This window comes from Lathyrus oleraceus, chromosome 4 (assembly GCF_024323335.1).
Source record: "Lathyrus oleraceus cultivar Zhongwan6 chromosome 4, CAAS_Psat_ZW6_1.0, whole genome shotgun sequence".
Taxonomy (NCBI): Eukaryota; Viridiplantae; Streptophyta; class Magnoliopsida; order Fabales; family Fabaceae; genus Lathyrus; species Lathyrus oleraceus.
Genome location: NC_066582.1, coordinates 23679255 through 23704310, shown reverse-complemented (window position 1 = coordinate 23704310; position 25056 = coordinate 23679255). Strand labels below are relative to the sequence as shown.

Genomic DNA, 25056 nt, shown 5'->3' with positions numbered 1-25056 from the left:
TGAACCACTCCCGGTGCGACGTCATATGGTAATAACACCCAGAATCATGGATCCATGCATAAGTGCACTTTGTAGATGGTACACAAAGTAATTCCTCTTCACCATGGTTCGACCGTGGTTATAAGTTAGGTAGCACGTTATTTATAACAACTGTTTAGTCAAACAACTGTTGTGAAATAATTTATAGGTCCTTAGTTCGAATCCCAGCCTCGCCATTCTTGCCTTCTTATTTTTCCCATATTCCTTCTTGATGTTTTTCATATGAAGTAGACACACAAAAGATAAAAAAAAATATAAGAGAGAATTTGAGTAAAAGCAGACATAAAATATTCACAGAATCTCAATGGCTGGAGAAAAAGGTAAGCAATTATCAACAATATTCAAGATAGTCAAAGTATTCTGAAAGGTAAAGCTTCCCAAGATGTACAGTCTTCAAGACAGATTGTATGTTATTCAAGATTCCTTCTTGTAAAAACAGACGTTTGCATAACCATCTAGATCACATTACTCTTCAGCTAAAATGGGTAAACCTAAGCAGTATAAGGATCAAAAGAGGGATTTTGTGAAGGAGATTAGGAAAATGATGAAGAAAAAAGCAAAGGAAGAGAAGCAGAAGTCCGAGGAAGCTTCAACGTTTTAAAAGTCTGAGGAATTCTTAGAAGGAGTAAGCACAACCGCTGGGTCCTAAAGTGGGTAGAATAGAGATAATAATGATAATGCCTAAGAGGTAGGAGGATCAAATGAAAGAAGAATGGGATGAAGAAAAAAGTTATCTAATGTCTTTAGGATAAAAAATGTAACACCTTCTTAATGAATAAAAGAATTTCCTTCTATTAGTGTCTGTTTCCATTTACATCCTTTAACAACACCAAAATGACGACTACAATCAACAAACCAATAATGAGTTTGTAACATGAATAAAGTTATAGTAACAAAACATGAACATGGAAACATGAACAAAGTTATAGTCACAAAATATGAACAATACACATCACAATTTCATTATGTTAAAATATATACCAAGAAACGAAATGTAACCCTAGCGAAGAACATAAACTTTAAGAGAGCAGTACCATTATCAAAGAGAGGGAGGGAGAGAGAGAGAGAGAGAGAGAGAGAGAGTAACAAACATATAATGGTAATGTACCGTAAGTCGAAGAGGATAAATATTTTGTTTCCAAAAATGATATTCATTTCCAAAACTAATTTCGCTACCGCTGTTGTCTCGTTCGCTAGGGCACACTTGATTGTTATGAATGAAATGAAGTACATGCTGTTATGTTTTAATTTGGTGGGAAATAATTACACAACGGTTGCAAGCTTCAAACATAGTGAAATATGGAACATATAACCACAGTTGAATCAAACAACCGTAGTTGTTATACTTTCAATTTTTAAATAACAATAAATGTGAATGGACATGCACTTATTTTTTTTGAAAAAATGGAAAAATATTGAAGTTGGGATTCGAAGCTTATCATCCAAGTTCTACGACCACGATTATTTTCAGAAACTGTGATGAAAAGTTTCTTAATAAAATAAAAAAACATGCGCGTAAAAAATATAATATGACTACGGTGGAAAAATGGTCGTTGTTATATTGTGTCACCGAAGGTACATTTTCTAGTAGTGATATCACATCAAAATAATGCCTTTATCCTCATCTTCAACCTTCACACAAGTTGTGTATAATCAACGATGTTGTTGTTGAAAACGTTGACATGAGCCTACAGATCACCTCATTCCTGCATCCCCAAGATATAGAGACGCTGCTTCGCGAATAATTTTTTCATTAGTGTCTTGGACATGTACTAATTTTTCAATTTATCCCAGACATTCTTCAGAGTTGTGAGGTCCATGATATGATTGATCACATCATCAGAAACACAAAGTTTTATCAAATCAGCAACCTTCTCCTTTATCTCGTTCTAATCAATGGTTATGATGTCCACCGGTTTCTCATAATGAAGCACCTTCTATAAACTTTCCCGAGTCAACAGATCCTTAACCCTTATTTGCCATAAACCGAAATTTCATGTCTCGTTGAACAAAATCACTTCAAATTTTGCACCTCCAAGATTAAGCGTCATCTGATACCAATTATTGGAACGATTACGCGAATACATATCAGAGTAGAGAGAACACATAAAAAGTTTGTTCACACAACTCGGCCAAATTGTATACGTGTGCGACTATAGAGCAACTATAATTATGTCTTATTGATTTGTTATGAATCACACACATTAGAGTTTAAGTGTTATAAGTATATATAGGGATACTAATTATCCATATTACAATTAAACCAATGTTACCTATGAGCCAAACTCTATATATATGTGTGTGTGTTTTAAAAAAATGGATCGGTCATCAAACCGATGAGGGTTCTGGGTCACTAGTAGAATTACATGGCTAAACTGGATAACTCGGTTGAATAAGCCGATCTCTATAATAAAACTATATTGTTATTAAATCGATTGAGCCAGATGCTCTATCTCTAAAAAAATCAAAACACCTACAAAATTTTAACTTTTTTAAATATCATAATTTTACAAGTTCATTCGTTAAATTCAAATTCTAAATATAGTAATCAAACACAACAAAATACAAATCAAAATAAAATTTGAACAAAGTATAATTGTAACATAAAATGAATAACAAAATAAATGACAGTATCTAATAAATTTAATTTCAATGGGGGAAATTTATTCCAAATAAGCTTTGAACATAGTCTATTTATATTTTTATATTAATGTTAAAAAAATTTAAAAGTGATGTCGTTTTGTGTGAGAAAAAACAAAGCAAGCATTTAACCCGCCGACTTTCCAAAATCGTCGATTCGCTCGTTTTTATGGCTTTTGGTCAGTTCTCAGTAATTTAATAGCTTACCTGATCCAGAAAATCAGACTTCACCATTCAGTTCAATTGTCCAGTTCTCACTATTTATATACACTACTATAAATAACACATGTCATATCGGACGTGAAATGGATTTCACCTCGGTTACAATGCCGAGGTAAGGAAAGGTGACATAAAAGTGGGAACTTTACCCCTTGATTTTAAAATAATCGAGGGGAAATCGAGGGGTTAATTTAAATGGTCACGGGTTCGAACCCCGACAATAAATTTTTTATATTTTCCAAACTAGCACCATATACCTCTCGGTTTAATAACGAAAATGAGTGAATATATATATATATATATATATACTCATTACATTCTTTACACAAAATATTAAAATAAAAATGTTGTTCTTCATCGTCATCGCTGTCAGAGAAGAACAAATGTTGGATATCTTGCAGAAGAGCAAATGTTGGGTATCCTCATTTCATTGATCTTGAGAAAGATCAAATGTCTGATATAAAACAAAAAAAGGTTATATAAATAAAATAAATATTCAGTTAAGAGATTATGTTATAACACAAACCTTTGAACCAATCTTTTCTGCACTTATAATCCATCAAATAAATATTTGGCAAAGTAAATACACTCTCACCATCTACATATTAAATAAACCTAAATTGTTTATACTCTTGCAATTTATCATATTGATACTTTTACTTTGTAAAATATCATGGCGTTATGATTAAACATAGAGGATCTCACAACAATGTTTAGGTTTCTTGTTGATTCACCACTATCAAATTTTAATATTCAGAATATTTTTATAGTGAAGGTTTTAAATTTCACGATAGTCATTAATGGCAATGTCTTGAGCGATGATACTCTTTAAATGAACGATAAAGATTTGTTTAAGGACGGTGAAGAAAATGAATAAACACGGTACATAAAAAAACAATAAAATATGTTGCAACCCAAGTGCCCATACCTCTTAGTTTTTGTTAAAAACCGAGGGGAAAAAGCGTTTTTAATACACAAAATATTAAAATAATTTTTTTAAACAAATCAAGAATTTAACAATAGATTCTTGGGGAATGTGTGGTTTTCCCCCAGTTATATGAAAAAATTGAGGTAATATGTGGTTTTTTATTTAAATAAAATAAAATATCGCGTCTTAGAATTATATCACTAGAATAATAATGATCATCCTTATTCAAAATGTAATATATATTTTGGATTTTCAATGAGGCATTTGAGCTTCTTTGATTGTTTCACTTTCTCTTTTCCAATTTATTTATATACTATTCAGGTCTCATTTCATTTCCATCTCTTAGTGTCTTCAAATCTAGTTTAAAAGTCTTTTCTTTTTATTCAAAAAATATCTACAAAAACCTTCAACGGAGATGAAAATCTTTTGTTCGTTATTAATGAAAAGTTTATTGATTTCGATGAGTTGAAAGACAAAGATTTTGATCTAATGAAAAGAATTTCTACACAAAAGTTGAAATTACTTTGACATGCTTCATGGACCCATATACACTAATCTCGTAACAGAGTTCTAGTTAAATTCCCATGTTAGACAATCTGGTCAGACAATACAGTCCAATGTATATGGCTTTCCTATCACCGTTACTCCATCACTTATTGCTCAGACAATAAAGTGTGAAGAGAAAGGTAGTTGTGATTCTTTTTGCAGCTCTCATCTTGTTCCGCAGAATATGTCAAAAGGACATTAGAGTTACAGAAAATAAAATTGAGTTTATTATATCTAATATCGATTGTTTGTTTCACTAACCCCTATTTGAACATATAACCTATTAAATTGATTTTAAAATAATAGTATAAAAATTATGTTGTATTTGAAAAACATTGTCGTACCTCATGAAAAAAAATGGGGATACGACTTCAAAGCGAAGCGCGATCGCACGCTCGCAATGATGGACTGAACAGAGTCGCCACCGAACTTTATTTATTCCTAAAAAGGAAAGGGGAAATATCAATAAAACCCAAGACAAAACGACAATGATTATTGGTCGTCGCAACCAAATTAGGGTTCGGGAGTCGATTACGCAAGGGGAAGGTATTAGCATCCCTCACGTCCGTTGTACTCAACGGGAACCATTAGGTCAGTTGTGTGCGTTAGTCTTAGTTTGAAATGTTAGGCTTTTCAAGTTATTAGGTGGGAAAGAAAGAAATGATGAGAAGAAATGTTTTTGGATTTTTGACAAAGGACTAAACCTAAGTTTTTTATTAGTGGGCCTGACAAGATTTAAAAATCCCGCTCCTACGTATCTCAAAAGAGAAATCAAGGCTTACGTAGTTCTGGGTAGAAAAATGTTTGTTTGTTGGTCGATTTTATCGAAAGCTATATTGTATTAATCGACGAAAACATTGTTTTACCCAAAACAGATGAGGAGTGGACGCACACCACACATCGAACGGATTTATAAATCTACATTCGGAAAAGCGTCACTTATCTCGACTCAGCAATCGTGGCCGAAACATTGTTTTGTATCTCTTAAGACAAGATACCTTTCGTTTATGAAAAAAGGTTTTTGTTAAATCGCACGGCGGCGAGAAAAGACTTTGATCGGTTGGATGTATTTTGAGTGATGGCGAGAACTTGGATGAGCGAGATATACATCTCGAATCCTAGCCTCAGGAGTGCACGGTATACACCATGTTCCATTTCCATCTTTATTGAAAGAGGTTAAGATAGGAATTAAGTATTTTGGAATTTGATTGAGAAAGGGTTTGAAGGAACCTCATTGACAATTTTAGACGATGGCGAGAGCTAAGATAGGCGAGGCATACGTCTCGAATCTTAATCTCAGGACTGCATGGTATACACCATGTTCCATTTCCACCTTTATTGAGAAAGTGTTAAATAAGAATTAGGTATTTTGAGTTTTGTTGTGAAAATGACTTGACCCTAGATCAAGTATTGATAGACGCTCAAGAGAAATTTGAATGAGTGTTTGAGAGAAAACAAAGTGGATAAATTTGGATGATGGCGAGAGCTAGGATTGGCGAGATATACATCTCGAATCCTAGTCTCAGGAGTGCGCGGTATACACCACGTTCCACTTCCATCTTATTGAAAAGGTCCTAACTATAAATTAATATTTTTTGAGTTTTTATTAGAAAAAATGGCTTGACGTTGAATCAAGCGTTTGATGAAAGTTTGAAAGAAATGGAATAGAATAGGAGGGAGAAATGAATTGATTTGTTTATTGAGAAAACACTCGACGTTGGATCAAGTCATTATTTTTGTATTTTTTGGAAATGGTTGATTTTATTCTTGTGTTAGTATCTAACTAAACAGTCAAACAAATAAAGAAATAAAACAGTACAAAATTATTACACATCGGGGGAGTGGGGTACATTTTGTCAAATGGGGATTCAAAATCATGAAATAATTAAATCGGGCCCAAACAACAAATAATACAATGTATGAGTATAAGTGCAAGAGAACCGGCTCATTGTAAGAAAGCCCAAGAGTAAGCTATGTGAGGTTGATGGCGATGCTTAAAAGCAATCGACTTACAAGGGTATGGAAATGGGCTCGATATTGAATCGAGAAAAGTGTGATTTTAATAGTTTAAAACGGTTTTGAATGGATGATGAAATTAAAGGAAACCCAACTTGTGTTATTAAACAATAATGAAACTATGAGTATAGGAGAAATTATAATAAAACATAAACATGAAAAAAATGAATGCTAAAAGAAATAAAATGCCATATATGGGTATCAAACTCACTCCACTAAAGACCAAGAAACTACCCTCTCTCCACTAGACCATTTATGATTAGTTATTATCTTAATGCTAATTTGGATAAGTAAACCAAAATAGATTAAAAATTAGAATTAAAATAAAAACTAATATAAAAAACAGTCTGTTGGACTACCAAGAAAAAACAAGAAACTAAACCCAGCCGCTTGGCTGTTGGGTTTTCCAATGGATTATGAATTGGGAAAGCAAATATACCAATATATACCATTTAATAACAAAAACATAAGACTAAACGTAAACAAATCTTTTTTAATGGTTTTAAATGATGGTATTGTAAAAATAAAATAAATGAAGGAAAAGTGGGAGGAACAGTAACGAAGCGTTCACTTGTTCACGCTCCCTCAAACTCATCTTCTTCGCTCACCACTCTGAATCTCACTTCTCTATCCGTCCCTCAACCTCACTCTCAACGAATCTCTCTCTCGCTCTCAACGATTCACGTTTCTCTCAATAGCGTCCTCAACCTCAACCCTCTCTCTCACCCTCAATCATTCATCACCTCTCAGGTTCTCTCTCAATCGCTCATAAGAAATGCACAAATTTGGTTTTCAAGGAGACTCCAGTAAAAGCCCACCTTCAGCGACGACGACGGCTCAGGTAATGATCGAATCTTCTCCCTTCGCCTCTTCAAATACCGGTTTCTTTTTGATTTGGGGATTAGGGTTCTTGGTGGAGTTCTTGTCCGCCTCCAATTTTCTTAGGGTTTCGTTTTCAAGTTTTTTCCGCCTCTCCAATTTTTCGCCGTCACTCAAAATACATCCAACCGATCAAACTCTTTTCTCGCCGCCGTGCGATTAAACAAAAACCTTTTTTCATAAACGAAAGGTATCTTGTCTTAAGAGATACAAAACAATGTTTCGGCCACGATTGCTGAGTCGAGATAAGTGACGCTTTTCCGAATGTAGATTTATAAATCCGTTCGACGTGTGGTGTGTGTCCACTCCTCATCTGTTTTGGGTAAAACAATATTTTCGTCGATTAATACAATATAGCTTTCGATAAAATCGACCAACAAACAAACATTTTTCTACCCAGAACTACGTAAGCCTTGATTTCTCTTTTGAGATACGTAGGAGCAGGATTTTTAAATCTTATCAGGCCTACTAATAAAAAACTTAGGTTTAGTCCTTTGTCAAAAATCCAAAAACATTTCTTCTCATCATTTCTTTCTTTCCCACCTAATAACTTGAAAAGCCTAACATTTCAAACTAACACTAACGCACACAACTGACCTAATGGTTCCCGTTGAGTACAACGAACGTGAGGGGTGTTAATATATTTCCCTTGCGTAATCGACTCCCGAACCCTAATTTGGTTGCGACGACCAATAATCATTGTCGTTTTGTCTTGGGTTTTATCAATATTTCCCCTTTCCTTTTTAGGAATAAATAAAGTTCGGTGGCGACTCTGTTCAGTCCATCATTGTGAGCATGCGATCGCGCTTCGCTTTGAAGTCGTATCCCCATTTTTTTTTTCATGAGGTACGACAGATGGCGACTCTGCTGGGGAGTATAATCCCTAAGTGAGTCAAGCCTAGTTAGGACGTTTGTGTGCTTTTGGTTGTTTAATTGTGTGGCTTTTCCTTATTTATTTCTTTTATTATCTTTATTATTATATTGATATATTTGTTGTATATTGGTTCCACTGTGCTGGGTACTTGGGTATTTGATTGCAAACTGTTGATTGTAATTTTTAAGTGCCGGGTTTTTGTTATCGTCTCCACAGGGATTGTGAGATATCGCCGCCTTTCGACAGTTGTTTCAATTCTTAACTCGTAGTAACAAGGGGTTTTTTGGTTTTAGTCACGGTATCTTGCATAAAAGTGTGATAAAATGCGGTAAAAGATTTGGTTTTAATATTTGAGAAATATTGCCAAAGTTAGGGTTCGACGATCACTTTGCATGTATATGTTCGATCAACAAAACTTATAAACTCCTTTAGATGATAAACTATTTCACAAAGTCCTCCCAATGTGTTTATCTCTAACACACATTGTGAGTTTTCCCATTTTGATCCATTGTTTATCTCTAACACAATCTATCAAAATGACAACTTTTTGGTTCAACCTTATGGTGAACAAAATCATTCATTACTATCTCTAGCTAACAAACAAGATTGGATGAAAACCTAGGTAAAGAGTTGGTAAACATCTCTCGATCATAAACCAACACAAAGAGTTTTCAATAAAACAAAGTTTTTACCATATATTCACCATTAAAGAGTTTACAAATGAAGATCATCCCAGTTACACACAAAGCTAATGATCATCTACATCTAACCTTGACAAAATGAAGAACTTAGCTACTCATTTTCATGGTAGCTTGGTCAACAAGTTTCGGAAGAAGGTTGATCAACATCCGAGTCGAATAATCGAGATTGGATGGGAATCTACCTTCTTTTTGTGAAAGATTGTTAAGAGATGAAGAGAAATGATTTCTAGGTCACAAAAGATCTCTAGAGCAATGCTGGAAAAATATCTAAAAAGTACAAAAGTATGGAGGTGTAAAAGTATGGCTCCAAAAAGTAGCCCTTGCTACTTATAGAGCTGCTACTGAGCTGTCATGCTCGCTAGGTGAGCAGAATGGCTCGCTTAGCGAGCCCCAAAATGAGGCACCTGTGGCACCTGCGCCCAAAGAAATAACCTCTGCCAGATTGGCATGTTCGCTAGGCGAACAAAACCTTCGCTAGGCGAAGCACACGCTTCACCCTTCGCTCCAGCGAGCTTAGGAGGTTTTGCTACTGTAATTGCTCGCTGGGAGCTCGCTAATGGCTCGCCTAGCGAGTGAGTGCTGGCTGCGCTTTTGGCCAAGTCTGGACGTGTTCGTTACACCCTTCGCTGGAAGCTCGCCTAGCGAGTTTGTTGATGTTTGCTATTGTAAAATACTGGAGCTCTTCGCTGGGGACTCGCTGGGCGCTCGCCTAGCGAGCCCTTCGCCACAGCCCTCGCCTAGCGAGCAAGCTGATGAATGCATTCTTTTTCTTGGTCCCTTGCCATTTTCTTGTGCCTTCATTTTCTATGATTTCATGCCTAATTCCTGCACAATAACACACAAATCAAAGGTACAAAAATCGCTTATCATTGTTTTGCAATTCATCAAAAACAAAGGTGTTTTCGAACACTTTAGCAAGGAAATGGAGTGAAAGATGCCCATATTTGATAGCTCAAATAAGCACTTTTGGGTATCTAACACAAACCATGTGGGAAAGACTCTACACCCGAGTCTAGAGTGAAAAAAACATAAGATAGGACGATGGTTGAGTAGTACGGACTCCCAAGGTGGATACTTCGTAAGAGTCGGTACGAGAACCTCACTTAGAGTAGATTCTTTTGCAAATATTGTCGCCCGAGGTGTATACCTCGTAAGCTTCGATGTTTCAAAGGGGTCCATGAATCTAAGAACCTTTTAGAACATTGAACCTTTGGCTAACTAGAAGTGATGGTTGCGTAGTATGGATTCCCGAGGTGAATACTTCGTAAGAATCGATACGAGAAACTCGCTCAGAATAGATTCCCTAGATGGAGTTGATGACCGGAAAGTATTTTCCGTAAGCGTCAAACAGTCTTTTGAATCCATGACTCTGAGTACCCTGTCTAGAACCTAGTCGATGGTTGCGTAGTACGGACTCCCGAGGTGAATACTTCGTAAGAGTCGGTACGAGAACCTCACCCAGAATAGATTCCCTTGATGGAGTTGACGACCGGAAAGTATTTCCCGTAAGCGTCAAACATTCTTGTGAATCAATGACTCTAGGGATCCTTTGTAACAAAGTCCTAGATCATCCCCGGTGAGAACCCCGTTTTGGAAAGCAATCAAATTTATCCATACCTCAGACCTTTGAACCCGTACCAAAAAAAAAAGAAAAAACATTGCATCCATCCATTCATTGCATACGCATAAAAAGCAAAACTCTTAGTTTGTTTCGCATTATTTCAGGAATCCAAGACTTGTTAGCAAGATGAATCCTGAGAGAAGAGGCACTTTTCAGTTCAAATACAAGAACGTGGACCTTACCAGCCTGCAGAAGTTGAGTGCCAAAATAACATCAATCAAACTCAACAGCTTTGTACAAAACTATGGAAGAATTTTGGACATCCTAAATGAGAAGATGGAAATGATGACCGCAGTGACTATTGCTCAGTTCTATGATCCACCTATACGTTGTTTCACGTTTTCTAACTTCCAGTTGGCTCCTACCTTGGAGGAGGTTGAGAGGATCATAGGCCGGAATTTGAAGGATCATAATCCATTTCCTAAGCTCGATGAAGATATTTCTGACTTACACTAATTAACGTTTTTCGAGCATTTGGTAGCTCAACATTTGTTCACGTTCTTTAATGGTTAAAATTTCTCTCAATGCTTCTATTTTTCGTTCAATTTTCTTCTATACTTGTTCATTTTTTAAAACATCAAATTTTATACGTTGAAGAATAAATTGATAGAGAAGAAAGTGTTGAATGAAAAACTTGAAACATTGAACGAGAATTGAACCCTTCAAGAACGAGAGATGAATAATGAGTTACAACATTCTCAAAAATTATATGTTCAAAAACTAAGTTGTTATATATAACATAATTGTTCATATAATTATTTTGTAAAAAATTTGAAAACTTATATGTTCAGTTAAGGTTGGGTAAAATAAGTGATTCAATTAGATATAATAAACTCAATTGTGTTTTACTTATAATTTAAATGACAAAACTTATGGAAAATGTGTTTTCTCCATTTAAAAATTCTAAAAAATTATCGATGGGGATCAAACTCATTACCATTACACCATTCCTGGAGTTACAATAGAAAGGTAAAGTGGTACACTTTTAATGATGTCATTTGTTATCTCACATATGAAATCGAGGTAACAACTCATATCTAATTGAAGTTAAAGATGTTTTCCATAGTAGTAATTTATACTCTATTGCAGTCTTTCGTTTCCATATTTTTCTCATTCAATTGAAACCCTGAGTCAAAAGGCGTTCCTTTTTTTCTTTATATTTCTATATTCTCACCATTGTTAACGTATCAAACTACTTAGTTTATTATCTTTGTATGTTGGCATGCTTTCACCACTAACATAAGGAAAAAGCAAATTGATGGAATGTAAACCATGTTGTTTTCTCCTTTATTCTAAAATGTACTGTCTTATTTTTTTAGCTTAATAGATTTCTATTGCTCGATCTAACAAGTCTCGGGGAAGAAAAGAGAACTGAGAGATGACTAGTGAAAAAAGTGTGTGAAAAGTGCATTAAAGTGATTTAAGTGATATTTTTCTCTTGTCCCACTCATGTATTTCTGCTTGAGTTGCTTAGGTTGTGTTTTATCACCGATAGAGATTAAATTATTACATTTTATTTCAATGACTAGTTAATACTACTAAAAATATACCTAAGTCGAAATCCTGTGTGAAGCAACATGCTTCGACACTTTGACACACTAATACAACTCAACACACTAGGCTATTCGACACATCCTTGTTCTGTCGAGCAACCTGCTTTGACACAAGTAATTACAATTCAACACACCATCTAATTCATTGTGTCTAAGCTATCTACATTCATCATAGCTCTTAGTCTTATGAGAACTTCGACCTGCAATCCCTTCGTCATGATGTCTGTAATCTGATTCTCAGTTCTGCAGTGTTCCAAATTCATCTTCCCATCTGCTACCCACTCTCAAGGATAATGGAACCTCATTTCGATGTGCTTGCTTCGACAATGTGCTATCAGATTCTTCTCCAGATTGATAATTGACATGTTGTCAATCTTCATGGTAATTGCTCCATGAATCTTTGTTGTTATCTCTTGAAACAGAGTCACCATCCATATTGCTTGACATGCACAAAGGGAGGCAACTATGTATTCTGCTTCACACGAAGATAATGCCACTATTGGCTCTTTTCTCGAACTCTAAGCAATTGGTGCACCACCTAGCATAAACACATAGCCAGCTGTGGATTTTCGATCCTCAACATCACTACACCAACTTGAGTCGGTGTATCCCACTAGTTTGCATTCTTTTCCTTCATCAGCTACAGGAAACAAAATGCCATAGTCGAGAGTTCCTTTCAGATACCTTAGTATCCTCTTCGTCGCTGCTAGATGTGATACCTTTGGCTTAGGCATGAATCTAATCACCATACCTACACTATATGCTAAGCCATACCTTGTGTGACAAAGGTATCGAAGTGACCTAAGAAGTCTTCTATATTGGATTCGGTCGACATCATCTGAATCTAAATCTTTCAACAGTTGTAATCTAGGCTCAGCTGGAGTCGAAGTTAGGTTGCAATCTTGCATCTCAAATCTCTTGAGTATTTCACATGTATACCTTCTTTGATGCATCATCAAACCTCTACCACTCTTGTAGAATTCGATACCAAGGAATTATGAAATGTCACCTAGATCTGAAATTTCAAATTCCTTGTTGAGATCACCTTTGAAGTCTTCGATCTCCTTCTTGTAGTTACCTGTTATCAACAAGTCATCGATATAAAGACATAATATAAGCAATTCACTCTTGCTTCTTCTTACATATACTCCATGTTCAGTTGTGCACTTCACAAATTCCTTCTCCTTTACAAATCCATCTATCTTCTTGTTCCAAGCTCTTGGTCCTTGTTTAAGTCCGCACAGGGCTTTATTCAGCCCGTACACCTTTCTTTCTTCGCCTTGTTTCAAAAACACAACTGGTTGTGCAACATAAACTTCTTATTCTAAGGGTCCATTCAGGAATGCACATTTCACATCCATCTGACACATATGCCAGTTGTTTATATTTGCTAGACCAATAACCAACCTGATTGTTTCGATCCTAGCAACAGGTGCAAAAACTTTGTTGAAGTCGATTCCTTCTTTCTGAAGAAATCCTTTCTCCGTAAGTTTCTCCTTGTGTCGAGTCACTTATCCTTTGGGGTTAAACTTCACCTTGTATACCCACTTCACATTGATTGCCTTCTTGTCTTGAGGAAATTAGACAAGTGACCAAGTGTTGTTGACTTTAATTGACTTCAAATATTCATTCATTACTTTCACCCACTTTGAATCTTTCAATGCTTTAGCTACATTGACTGGTTCGACATCTGTGTAGAAAACATAGTGTACCAGCTCACCTTCTTCATTGACCACATCAAATTATTTAATCACACATTCTTAACCTTGCAGGCATGTGTCTTGTTCTTTGAGGTCTGCTTGGGCCTGCTTCACCTCTGACTTCTTGTCGAACTTCTCTATCGACTTCACTAGCTGGTTCATCACATAACATTCTCACTGAATCCTTCTTAACATTCTCAGTCCAATCTCATTCCTTAAGCTCATCTATGATCACGTCCATGCTGATCACCACTTGCTTGTTCACTGGGTCGAACAACTTGTATCCTCCAGTCGAATGATATCCTATCGGGATCATCTGAATCGACTTATCATCAAGTTTTCTTCTCAACTGATCTGGCACATGCCTATGTGCTATAGATCTAAACACTTTCAGATGACTCAAGCTAGGCTTGACACCAAACTAACATTCTTCTGGCGTGATTCCTTCTAGCTTCTTCGTCGGACATCTGTTCAGGATATATGTTGCAGTCGATACAACTTCTCCCCATAATTCTTTGGGTAGATGCTTGCCTTTTAACATACTTCTCACCATATTCATGATGGTTGTATTCTTCCTTTCTACGACTCCATTCTGCTGTGGAGTGTAGTGTGGCACCACCTCATGCATAATTCATTCTTTCACATATAATACGTCAAAGTCTTTCGACATATATTCTCCACCACCGTTAGTCCTCAGAATCTTGAGCTTTCAACCATAGATTTAAGCTTGGCAAACACCTCAATCACTTCACTTTTCTTCTTGATCAAGTAAGCCCACGGTTTTCGACTGAAATCATTTATGAATATAACAAAGTATTTGTTACCTCCAATCGAATCCACCTGGATAGGAGCATATGCATCAGAGCATATGACTTCAAGAATTTCCTTCTACTTGCTTCCTGCATCCTTACTGAAGTTGTTTTTGTGCCGCTTCACCTGCACACATTCTTCACACACTTCGTTTGGAATGTCGATATCTGGTAATCTTGAAACCATATTTCTTCTCTTCAAATCTCTGATATATTTGAAATCGAGATGGCCAAGTCTATAATGTCATATCCATTCATCTCTGTTGGCTTTTGTTGTAAGGAACTTATGCTCCATCACATTTAGCTCAATCTTGAAGGTTCTATTCTGAGACATTTGAGCCTTCAAGATCAACCTTCCATTTGAGTTGAGAATTTTCATCATCTTGTCTTTGATCGATACCTTGTAATTCTTTTCGACTAACTGCCATATGCTAAGCAAATTGCTCTTCATGCCTGGTATGTACAACACAATTGAAATTAATGACCTTTTGCCATCTTTCCTCATAATCAGAACATCACCAACACCTTCAGCTGCTAGAGTATTGTCATTTGCAAATTTCACCATGTTCTTCATAGAGTTTTATGTTGACAAACCAATCTTTCCTTACAGACATGTTTGATGAGCATCCCGAGTCCAAGTACCGCTGGTCCTTGAATCTCTCTTCTTCTCTCGTTGTAACCATAAAAAACAACTCTTCTTCTTGTTTCACCAACTTTGCATCAGTTTCTTGATTCTTCTGCTTTTTTGGACAATCACCATAATAGTGATCATGCTTCTGACAATTGCAACATTGAATGTGACTCTTGTCTAACTTTCGACCACCACCTCTTCCTCTACCTACAACATCACCTATTTGGTTTCCTTGGTTCCAGGTTTTTCTCTGATTTGACCTGTTTCCTTCTTGCTGATTTCGATCAGTCAAATTATTGTAGCCTCCTCTGCCTTTGTTGTCATTCCAATTTCCTTTGCCTTTCCTTCCTTTTGCTGATTGTGTCTCAAAGCCATATCACTATTCGACTTTCCTACAACTCTTTCATCCATTCTTTGTGCATGAGATTCAAGCGTCCCTTGAAGCTCTTCCTTTGTCAATTTTGACAAATCCTTCGACTCTTCTATGGCTATTACCATGTGGTTGAACTTTGGAGCCAACGACCACAAGATCTTTCCAACAACAGATCTTGATGTCAACACTTCTCCACATACCTTGATTTGATTCACCAGTTTCGTAACCTTAGTGAAGAAATCAATTATGCTTTCATTGTCTTCCATCTGAAGCAATTCATACGTCCTTTTGTGAGTTTGTAACCTCACCTCTTTCACCTTCTCCGTGCCTCTAAATGGCTTCTCCAGAATTTCCCATGCTTCTTTTGCTGACTCTACATCATTAATCTTTTTAAAGTTATCTGGATCAACACATTGATGGATTATAAAGAGAGATTTATAATCTTTCTTTTTCAATTCTTTATGTGCATCCCTTTCTTGATCCGTCGCGTTTTCTACAAGCATTGTTACTCCTTCCTTCACAAGATCCCAAAGATCTTGATAACAGAACACAACCTTCATATGCTTGCACCAATTCTCATAATTATTGTTCTTGAGAATCGGAAGATTTGCTAGAAAATGCCTGTTTGGATGATTCATTGCCATTGTGATTTTCTTTCCACGAATCGCTCAAACCAGGCTCTGATACCAGATGTTGGAAATCCACCACAACCTATGGAGAATTTCTATCAATCTTGATGAACAAGATTCTTATCATCATGCAATGATAATGAAAAGAAAATAACAATTGAGAAAGAAAGAAAAGAATGTTAGAGAAGAAGAAGAATATTTTCTCCAGAGTTTTCTCTCTATCCACAACATGTCGAAAACTTCTTTATTCACTTTGCAACTGTAAAATTCTGTGAATACAATGTTATAAGTTATTTTAAGAATATAGGTTACTCCCTCTATTTATAGATTTAGGTTATCTTACTCCCTAAGTCAAAACGCAAAACTATAAAAGCCCAAAATAGTTAAACTACTAAAAATAGGCCTAAGTCGAAATCCTGTGTGAAGCAACATGTTTCGACACTTCGACACACTAATACAACTCGATACACTAGGCTATTTGACACATCCTTGGTCTATCGAGCAACCTGCTTCGGTAAAAGGAATTACAATTCGACATTATTGGTTGAAAAATTAAAACTCAAGTTGCACTTCACTCTGATTTCAGATAAACGATTTTCATTCCTCCATCGAGTTTTTGTTGCTTCTGTTCACAAAGGAAAACTTTAAGGTAATGTTGAATGTGTTTTTTTTGCAAGAATAAAGATCATTGAAAAATACATTGTCCAAAATTATTGAGAACAAACAATAAAAAATTTAAGAATCTCTCATCCAATGTTATTATTACAACTTCTAATACCATTGATCTTGGTTATGGTCAAGTATATTCAGCTGAGACTACTACTCAAATATTTAATATTGGACAACAACTCTTATATTTAAAAGATATAAACTCTTTTAACATATCAATTATATTTCATTTTATATGAATTTTTGACTCTAGAGCCTCACACAATATATCATACGATAGTAAATTACTTGTGTCTTTAAATCATGTATAATATTTATCAATTATGACTATTGGTGAACTCTTATACCATTAATTGATATTGATTATGTTTATACATCTAACTTATGTTTATTACATTTTTAACCTCATTTTTTAGTTTTACTTCTATGAATTAATTGTGTGTATATTTGAAAACAACAACTAAATAGTGGTGGACGGGTGGTAACACATAGGTCAACTCTTTTAAAGAGCAATATTATATATATTTGGATGCTAACCGATATGGAGATTGGTATTAGGATTGGACAAATTTGAACCGTCTAATTGAAAACGTCTGATCATTATTTGTTTTGTGCAAATGGATTAGGACGAATTGAGTGGTGAGTTGATTTAATTGCTTCATTTGAATAATATATAATTGCTTCAGTCGGACTCATATGATTATTTTGAATTTGTTAAAAATCAAACTCGACCGAACTCACTACAAGAAAAACTCCCCCCTGCCACATGATTATCACGTGGCAAAGGTGAAAATCACTTCACTAGTCAAAAATAGCGACGTGTTGATTCACGTCGCTGGAACGCGTGTGGCAACTTTTTGTGACGTGATAAACACGTCGCTAATTTGCCAAAGGCAAATCACGTCGCAACATTGTGAATTAACTTCCTTCTGCGCTTAAACTTTGCCACGTGATATTCATGACACAACTTTGCCACATGAATATCACGTCACAACATTTGAAAATGGATGGTATGTTGCCACATGAAAATCACGTGGCAAATTACCCACGTGATTTACACTTCACAACTTAAAAACAAAATTAAAATAAAAGATAAAATATATTGTTATTATTAAATTATATTATTAATAAAAGATAAAATAATTAATAAATAATAAAATATAGAATAATTAATAATTAAGTGAAATATTTTTAAATTAAAATTACACATATGAAAATGTATTATAAAAATAGCAAAGTAATTATTTATACAAAAATTAATATTTAAAACTAAATAAATATTACACATCAAATTCGTCGTCATCTTCATCGTCTTCAGTTGTTCTTTGATTTTGATTTCTACTCATGGACTGCATAAATTGTCTCATTTGCTCCTCCATATCGTGTTGTCTTTTTTTCATTTCCTCTAATTCGGCCTTTAACGCCGCCTCACGCTCCGCCGTCTCTCGTCTAGCCTCTGTTAGAGCCAGTTGCCTCACCGTTTCCATCATTTCAGGTGTCAATTGTGTTGGACGGGACGTTCCTTCCCCACTTGCAACTCTATCAAATAAAGTTCTATCTCCGGTTCTGTAGTTGCCAGCCAAAGGACCAACACCAAAAAAACACCCATTACGTCCCTTCCCTCCAGTGACTAAGCTCCAAATATACATATCCACGCGTGGATCAAGCGGATTAGAACCAACAGGTGTATATTGAGGATTTTCAACTAGAAATTGTGTGAGCAATCTTTGATACTCCTCCTACACATACAACAAATAAAATAATTAGATACAGTTGTGACATGAAAAGAATCCCACATATATTGTTGCCACATGAAATTCATGCCACAAACATTATTACCACGTGAAATTCACGCCACAAAATTGATAGAATTTTAACAAAAAAAATAAAATAGAAACAACTTACTATAGTTCTTCTCGACCGATCATCAACCAAATCCCCCGATTTTTTTGTACGGGTCTTCACAAACAACTCATTAAGTCGGGGGGGTCTTCCTTGTGCCTTAGTCTGATTAATATAAATAAATTTAATTAAACACATAATAAATCAAAATATAATTTTAAACCGTAGTTATAATTTTTACCATCCGTTTTGCATGTTCTCCAATGCTTATACTTCCTGTAGCATTAAGGCAACCCCCCCTTTCGGATGCTCTCATGTCTTTTGCTTTTTGAGATTTAGCTTTAAAATTATCGGTAGCCCAATAGGCAAGAAGTTCGTCAAATACTTCCTTGCCTATCCAGTTGGGACGAATATTTCGTTCTTCCCAATCAAGTCTGACACGCCTAAGCATGTCAGAAAGTCGGACAGATGTTCTTCCCCGATAATTTTTTCTAATCATATATTCATCCATTACATTCCACGTACACTTTTCCTACAATGTTGTATGACATTCAAAAAATTGTTAGATAAGTGTTAGATAATATATTACAATAAAATAACTAATTAAAATAACAACAATAAAATTTATTTTACCTTAAATTTATCAAACCATTCATCTTTCTCATCCTTGGAAAGTTCTTTGAATGACTTCCAAGCTTTTTTATACATTTGTTGAATCACATGTTTTACACACTGTGCAGCTGGCCTACTCGGAGAGAAACTAAACAACAATTTGAATAAGTGTTAATTATAAACATGGAAACATGGAAACATGTATACTAAATAAAATTTATAAATTAGATACTTACGATTTTCCACATGGCTCAATAAAATATCTGCCATCAATCATCTCATACTCTGTGGGATTTGCAGTTGGTTGCTCTAAAACATGGTCATCCTGCTGCTCCTGGTCATCCTGCTCCTCCTGCTCCTCAGGCACGGGTATATCTGTGGCACGTGGTGGGTGTGGGATGCGAGATCCCCCATGATGCGTGGATGATGAGGGCATGTGTGTGGTAGGTGGGGTGTGGGACCTCGAAAGCGTGGATGATGATGGTGTGTTTGTGGGATGCTGGGACGACAGAGGTACCTGTGTGGGATCTGGAAAGATCCCAGACTGCATGAAGGGTGGGGGTACCTGTGAGGGATGAGGAAAACTAGATCCCCCAGTCTGATGGTATGATGAAGTCCCAGATGGGCTAATAAAGGATGGGTTCCCAGATGGGCTAATAAATGATGGGTTCCCAGATGGGCTAATAAAGGATGGGTTCCCAAGTTGGGCCATAGGATAACCATGGGATGATAGTAGCGAGAGAAAAGGCTGTGAACCCATGGTCATGGGATCTACCTGAGTCTGTGGGGGAGGATACCCCATAGATGACTGCAGTGGCATAAAATGTTGAGAGGTCGTAGACATGGGCTCTACCTGACTCTGTGGGGGAGGACATACGGCCGACTGAGGAGCCTCACATACCCTTATCCTCGGGCGCTGCTGACCCTTACCCTTATCGGTTCGGGGCGGCATTTTATCTACAATTAATAAACACATGTAATACATCCTACATTAAGTAACATTACACAGTACATTAAGTAACAATACACAGTACATTAAGTAACAATACATCATACTATCTATTCAAAGTCTTCATCTGTTCTGATACTATCCTCGGATACAAACTCTTCACATTCTTCATCCACATCATTTTCTGTCAACAATGTGGATGCATCAACTTGATGGCCCTCAACCACTGTATCACACAAACTTGTAATTTGTTCAACTTCAATCACATCATTAACTTGAGAAGTTTCATCATCTTGGTAAGCGACATCTTCGACTACTACATCATCGGCTTCGATATGACCCAATGGTTTTGTTTTGATTACAACACACCATCCTCGTTTACGTGGCTGAGTTGAAGGATAAGGAACATAATAAACTTGCCTAACAATATGTGACATTATAAAAGGGTCATACTCTTTGTACCTTCGATCCATACGAATCTCAACTGTGTTATATTTCTTATCTATTTTTGTGCCTCTAGCAGATATATCATACCAATCACAATAGAACAAGACAACTTTATTTTCGCAGTCCAAGTAATTGTATACCAACTCGTAAATATGTGTTATTGTGCCATAGAAGTCGTCTTCACCACCATCTGTAACTCCTTTCACGAACACACCACTGTTTATGGTTTTTTCCCTTCTGTCCATGTTTTAGTGTGAAATTTATATCCGTTCACAAAGTAAGTGTGCCATTCATTTGCACTTTGAACAGGGCCTCTAGACAAGTTTCTCAAATGGATTATTTCTTGAGTAGGTGCAACAGCGCATGACAACTGCTCTTTGAACCATGCTGGAAAATAAGCATGTGTGTCACTAGTATTCGGATGTTCACCGGTGCTTTGAAAGTAGGAGGTATTGAATGCCCTACAAAGAATATCAATATAAGTTTGAGTAAAAAGTTTGACATATTTAAACAATAAAGTTAAATAGGTGGGTATACTTACTCAAGATATGGTTTAACTTCAACGCAGTTAATCAAGACATGAACATGTGCTGCTAGCAATTCTTTTTGAGTCAGCCAATGTACATTCTTCTTACCAGATGGACGACCGGGAATACTGAAGACTGATAAGGTAAATTTACTTTTTTCATTAATGTTAAATTCATTCCTTATGATTCTTGGAGTTAACATCAAGTGATTGAAATAATGACTGCAAAAATGTGATGTTTCCCGATGCAAATAATGTGCACATATAGATCCTTCAACTTTAGCTTTATTTTTCACGGATCTCTTCGAATCACCCATGAATCTTTCAAACGGATACATCCACCTATATTGAACAGGGCCTCCAAGATAAGCTTCATATGCAAGATGCACAGGTAGATGTTCCATAGAGTCAAAAAAACCAGGCGGAAACACTTGTTCCAACTTACAGAGAATAACTGGAATATTTTTGTCCAACTTAACGATGTCATCCACTCTTAATTTTGATGCACAGATATCTCTAAAAAATTGACTAATTTCAGTGAGTGGATTAAGCACATGTTTAGGTAGTGAAGAGAACGCAATTGGAAGCAATCGTTCCATGAAAACATGGCAATCATGGCTTTTCATTCCATGCAACTTTCCGGTGCTAGAGTCAGCACACCTTGCTAAATTTGACGCATAACCATCAGGCATTCTCAATTCGTTTAACCATCGACAAATCGCTTTAGCTTCTTCGGAAGTTAGACTGTAATTAGCCTTGGGTTTTAGTAACTTCCCATTCGGTTTAACCTTCAACTCCAACTCCTTTCGATTACACAAAATCTCCATGTCCTTTCTAGCCTTCTCATTATCCTTTGTTTTACCTTGAACATCCATCACTGTGTTAAACACGTTATCAAAAAAATTCTTCTCAATATGCATAACATCAAGATTATGTCGCAACAAATTATCTTTCCAATACGGGAGATCCCAAAAAATACTTCTTTTTGTCCAGTTATGTGTATCCCCATATCCTTCAATTCTGCAAGCTTTACCATAATCTGTGAATTTTGGCAGTTCACTAACTCGGTTCCATACTTCACCGGGTGAGAAACGAGGGGGAGGCAAGTCTGTTACTCTTATGCTTTTTTGAAGTCATTCTTATTTATTCGAAAGACATGATCTTTCGGTAGGAATCTGCGGTGACAGTCAAACCACGAACTTTTCCCCCCTTTTTCCAACGTGAACGCATGAGAGTGTTCCATGCAATGCGGGCATCCCATTTTTCCATGTGTCCCCCAACCGGACAACATGCCATATGCGGGAAAGTCGTTTATAGTCCACATCAAGGCTGCTCGCATAGTAAAGTTTTGTTTGCAAGATATATCATAAGTCCATTCTCCAATCCATAACCTCTTCAAATCATCAATTAAAGGTTGTAAATACACATCTATTCCAGCTTTTGGACTCTTTGGACCTGGAATGAGGCAAGTCAAAAACATGTATGGTTTTGTCATGCACATCTCAGGAGGGAGGTTGTAAGGGGTAACAATAACTGGCCAACAAGAATATCCACTTCCAGACGCTTGGACATATGGAGTAAAACCATCAGAGCATAGTCCAAGTCTGACATTTCTAGGTTCTGCTGCAAAATCAGGATGTATCATATCGAAGTGCTTCCATGCCGCACCATCAGATGGATGTCGCATTGTGCCCGAACTTGTTTGGTTTGTATGATGCCATGTCATTTGACTTGCACTATGCATTGAAGCAAACATTCTTTTTAACCTTGGTATGATCGGCAGATAAAACATGGACTTCACTGCCACATGTTTTTGCTTACGGTTAATGGCTTTACTGCGAACTTTGTATCTCGGACTCTTACAAAACTTACATTCCTCCAACGATCCATCATTAGTACCAAACTCATTATCGTAAAACAACATGCAACCATTAGTGCAACAGTCAATCTTTCTTACCTCTAAACCCAATTTCGACACCAACCTCTTTGCATCATAAAAACTTGTGGGAAGGTTGTCTTTCGTAGGAGTTGCGTCCAACATCATTTTTGCAAAGAATTCCAAACACTGGTCAGGAACATTCCAATTGGACTTGGCGGCCAATAATCTCACACACATCGATAATTTTGAGTCTGACGACCCTTCAAACAACGGCGTATTCATTTCTTGCAACAATTGATAAAATTTTTGAGCTTCCTCATTCGGCAACTCTTCCTGATCGAAGTCTTGAGGTTCATCATAGGTCACGTTAACCCCAAAAGCATCGCCAACCATGTCACTGATCAAACTAAATTCTTCCCGGTGTTCCATATGTGATCGACTGCTAGAAGCATGTGTAGTCGTAGTCCTTTGTACATTACTCGGCAACTGTTCTCCATTATATGTCCAAACCCAGTAATTTTTAATGAAACCCCTTCTCTTCAAATGACGTTCTACTTCCTCCGGGTCACTAATTATAGGTCTACATTCACATTTTAGACAAGGACATCTTACTCCTCCTTCGCTTAGACAACATTCTTGAGCGAAAGCCCATGTGATAAACCCTTTAACTCCTTCCTCAAAGTTCGGTTTAAGTCCACGTCTTCCTGGATACGTTCTATCGTACATCCAACTACGATAGTAATGAAAATATTCCATACTGCACATTTACAAAATCGTTACTATTTTAATTTCAAAAGTGATATTCCTCTATCGTCCAATTTAAAAATCGTTCTATCGTACATCCAACTAATTATTACGTACAATTTAAAAAAATATATTATACTATTAATAAATATATAATATAACTATTACATACTTTATTGTTTAAACTAAACATATTTATAAAACATATACCCTAATATGTGTTATTTAAAAAAAAAACATTTTAGACATATACCCTAATATATATGAAATTAATGTTTTGTTTTTTATACATTATTTTAAACATAATATTAATAATACAACTTCTATTTATTTAGTTATCTAAATAATATATATACACACTTATCAATTTTTACTCAAAACACTAATCTATTATATTTTTTAAACTAACCATATTATCTAAATAATAATACAACTTCTATTTTTTAGACATGATTCATATTACTTTTTCTAATAAACAAATATTTCGTTTTTTTTTTATAAATATTATTCTGTTTTAATATTTTGTTTAAAAAAAATTATATATTATATTTCTAAAAAATATAATGTGCACATATATAAAGGCATTAAATAGTTTCTAAACAAAGTAATATCAAAGTTTTAATATTTCCAAGCTTGACATGATTTTCTTTTGAAATTTATAATTTCTCTAGAAATAATTAAAAATGATTTTATAAATAGGGTATTAATAGAGAGGATAGTATTGGTATTAATAGTATATTATATAAAATCTATTTCTAAACTATAAAAATTTAATACATAAAATATTCTGTTTTTTTTGTATAATACATTAAATATATAATACATTAAATATTCTGTTTTTTTTAAAACTATTATATATTATATTTCTAAACAAATTCTAAACAAATTCTGTTTTAATAATACATTAGGGTATATGTTTTATAAACAAATTCTAAACAAATTCTAAATATATAATACATTAAATTTCTAAACAAATTCTATTTTAATACATAATGTGCACAAAAACAAAATCCAGTCCAAACAAATTCGGTTTTAATACATAATAAGTACAACACATAATCCAGTCCAAACTCAATACATTTAACTAATCTGAAAATAATTAAAAAAAAATTAAATTTCACAATTTTGAATATACCTTGATGAAGACTTTGAATCTGTTTGCTCCAAATTCTTGAATGAATAATTCACTCTTAGCTATTTCTTAAAAAAAAAATACAATAATTAAAATAA

General features: G+C 35.4%; 2 protein-coding genes across 2 annotated transcripts; both read right to left on the bottom strand.

Annotated features, from left to right (window-relative positions):
• Positions 1–18107: 18107 nt before the first annotated feature.
• On the bottom strand, positions 18108–19527 carry LOC127135813 (uncharacterized). The gene is made up of 4 exons (XM_051062447.1): positions 19303–19527; positions 18911–19201; positions 18733–18834; positions 18108–18566 (listed from the first exon to the last, which is right to left on the bottom strand). Exons 1-4 carry the CDS (start codon positions 19375–19377, stop codon positions 18108–18110), a joined length of 927 nt encoding a protein of 308 aa, XP_050918404.1. The 5' UTR covers positions 19378–19527.
• Positions 19528–22320: 2793 nt separating this feature from the next.
• LOC127135812 (uncharacterized) lies at positions 22321–23838 on the bottom strand. Its single transcript, XM_051062446.1, has one exon. The coding sequence runs from the start codon at positions 23836–23838 to the stop codon at positions 22321–22323; it is 1518 nt and encodes a 505-aa protein (XP_050918403.1).
• Between the last annotated feature and the right edge of the window lie 1218 nt (positions 23839–25056).

What these genes read in the sequence shown, in the direction of transcription:
- LOC127135813 (XM_051062447.1), bottom strand. Translation starts at nt 19,377, where the DNA reads ATGTATAAAAAAGCTTGGAAGTCATTCAAAGAACTTTCCAAGGATGAG. An exon ending in AATGGTTTGATAAATTTAAG is followed by an intron (nt 19,202 to 19,302) that starts GTAAAATAAATT and finishes ACAACATTGTAG; the next exon opens with GAAAAGTGTACGTGGAATGT. An exon ending in ATCGGTCGAGAAGAACTATA is followed by an intron (nt 18,567 to 18,732) that starts GTAAGTTGTTTC and finishes TTGTATGTGTAG; the next exon opens with GAGGAGTATCAAAGATTGCT.
- LOC127135812 (XM_051062446.1), bottom strand. Translation starts at nt 23,838, where the DNA reads ATGGAATATTTTCATTACTATCGTAGTTGGATGTACGATAGAACGTAT.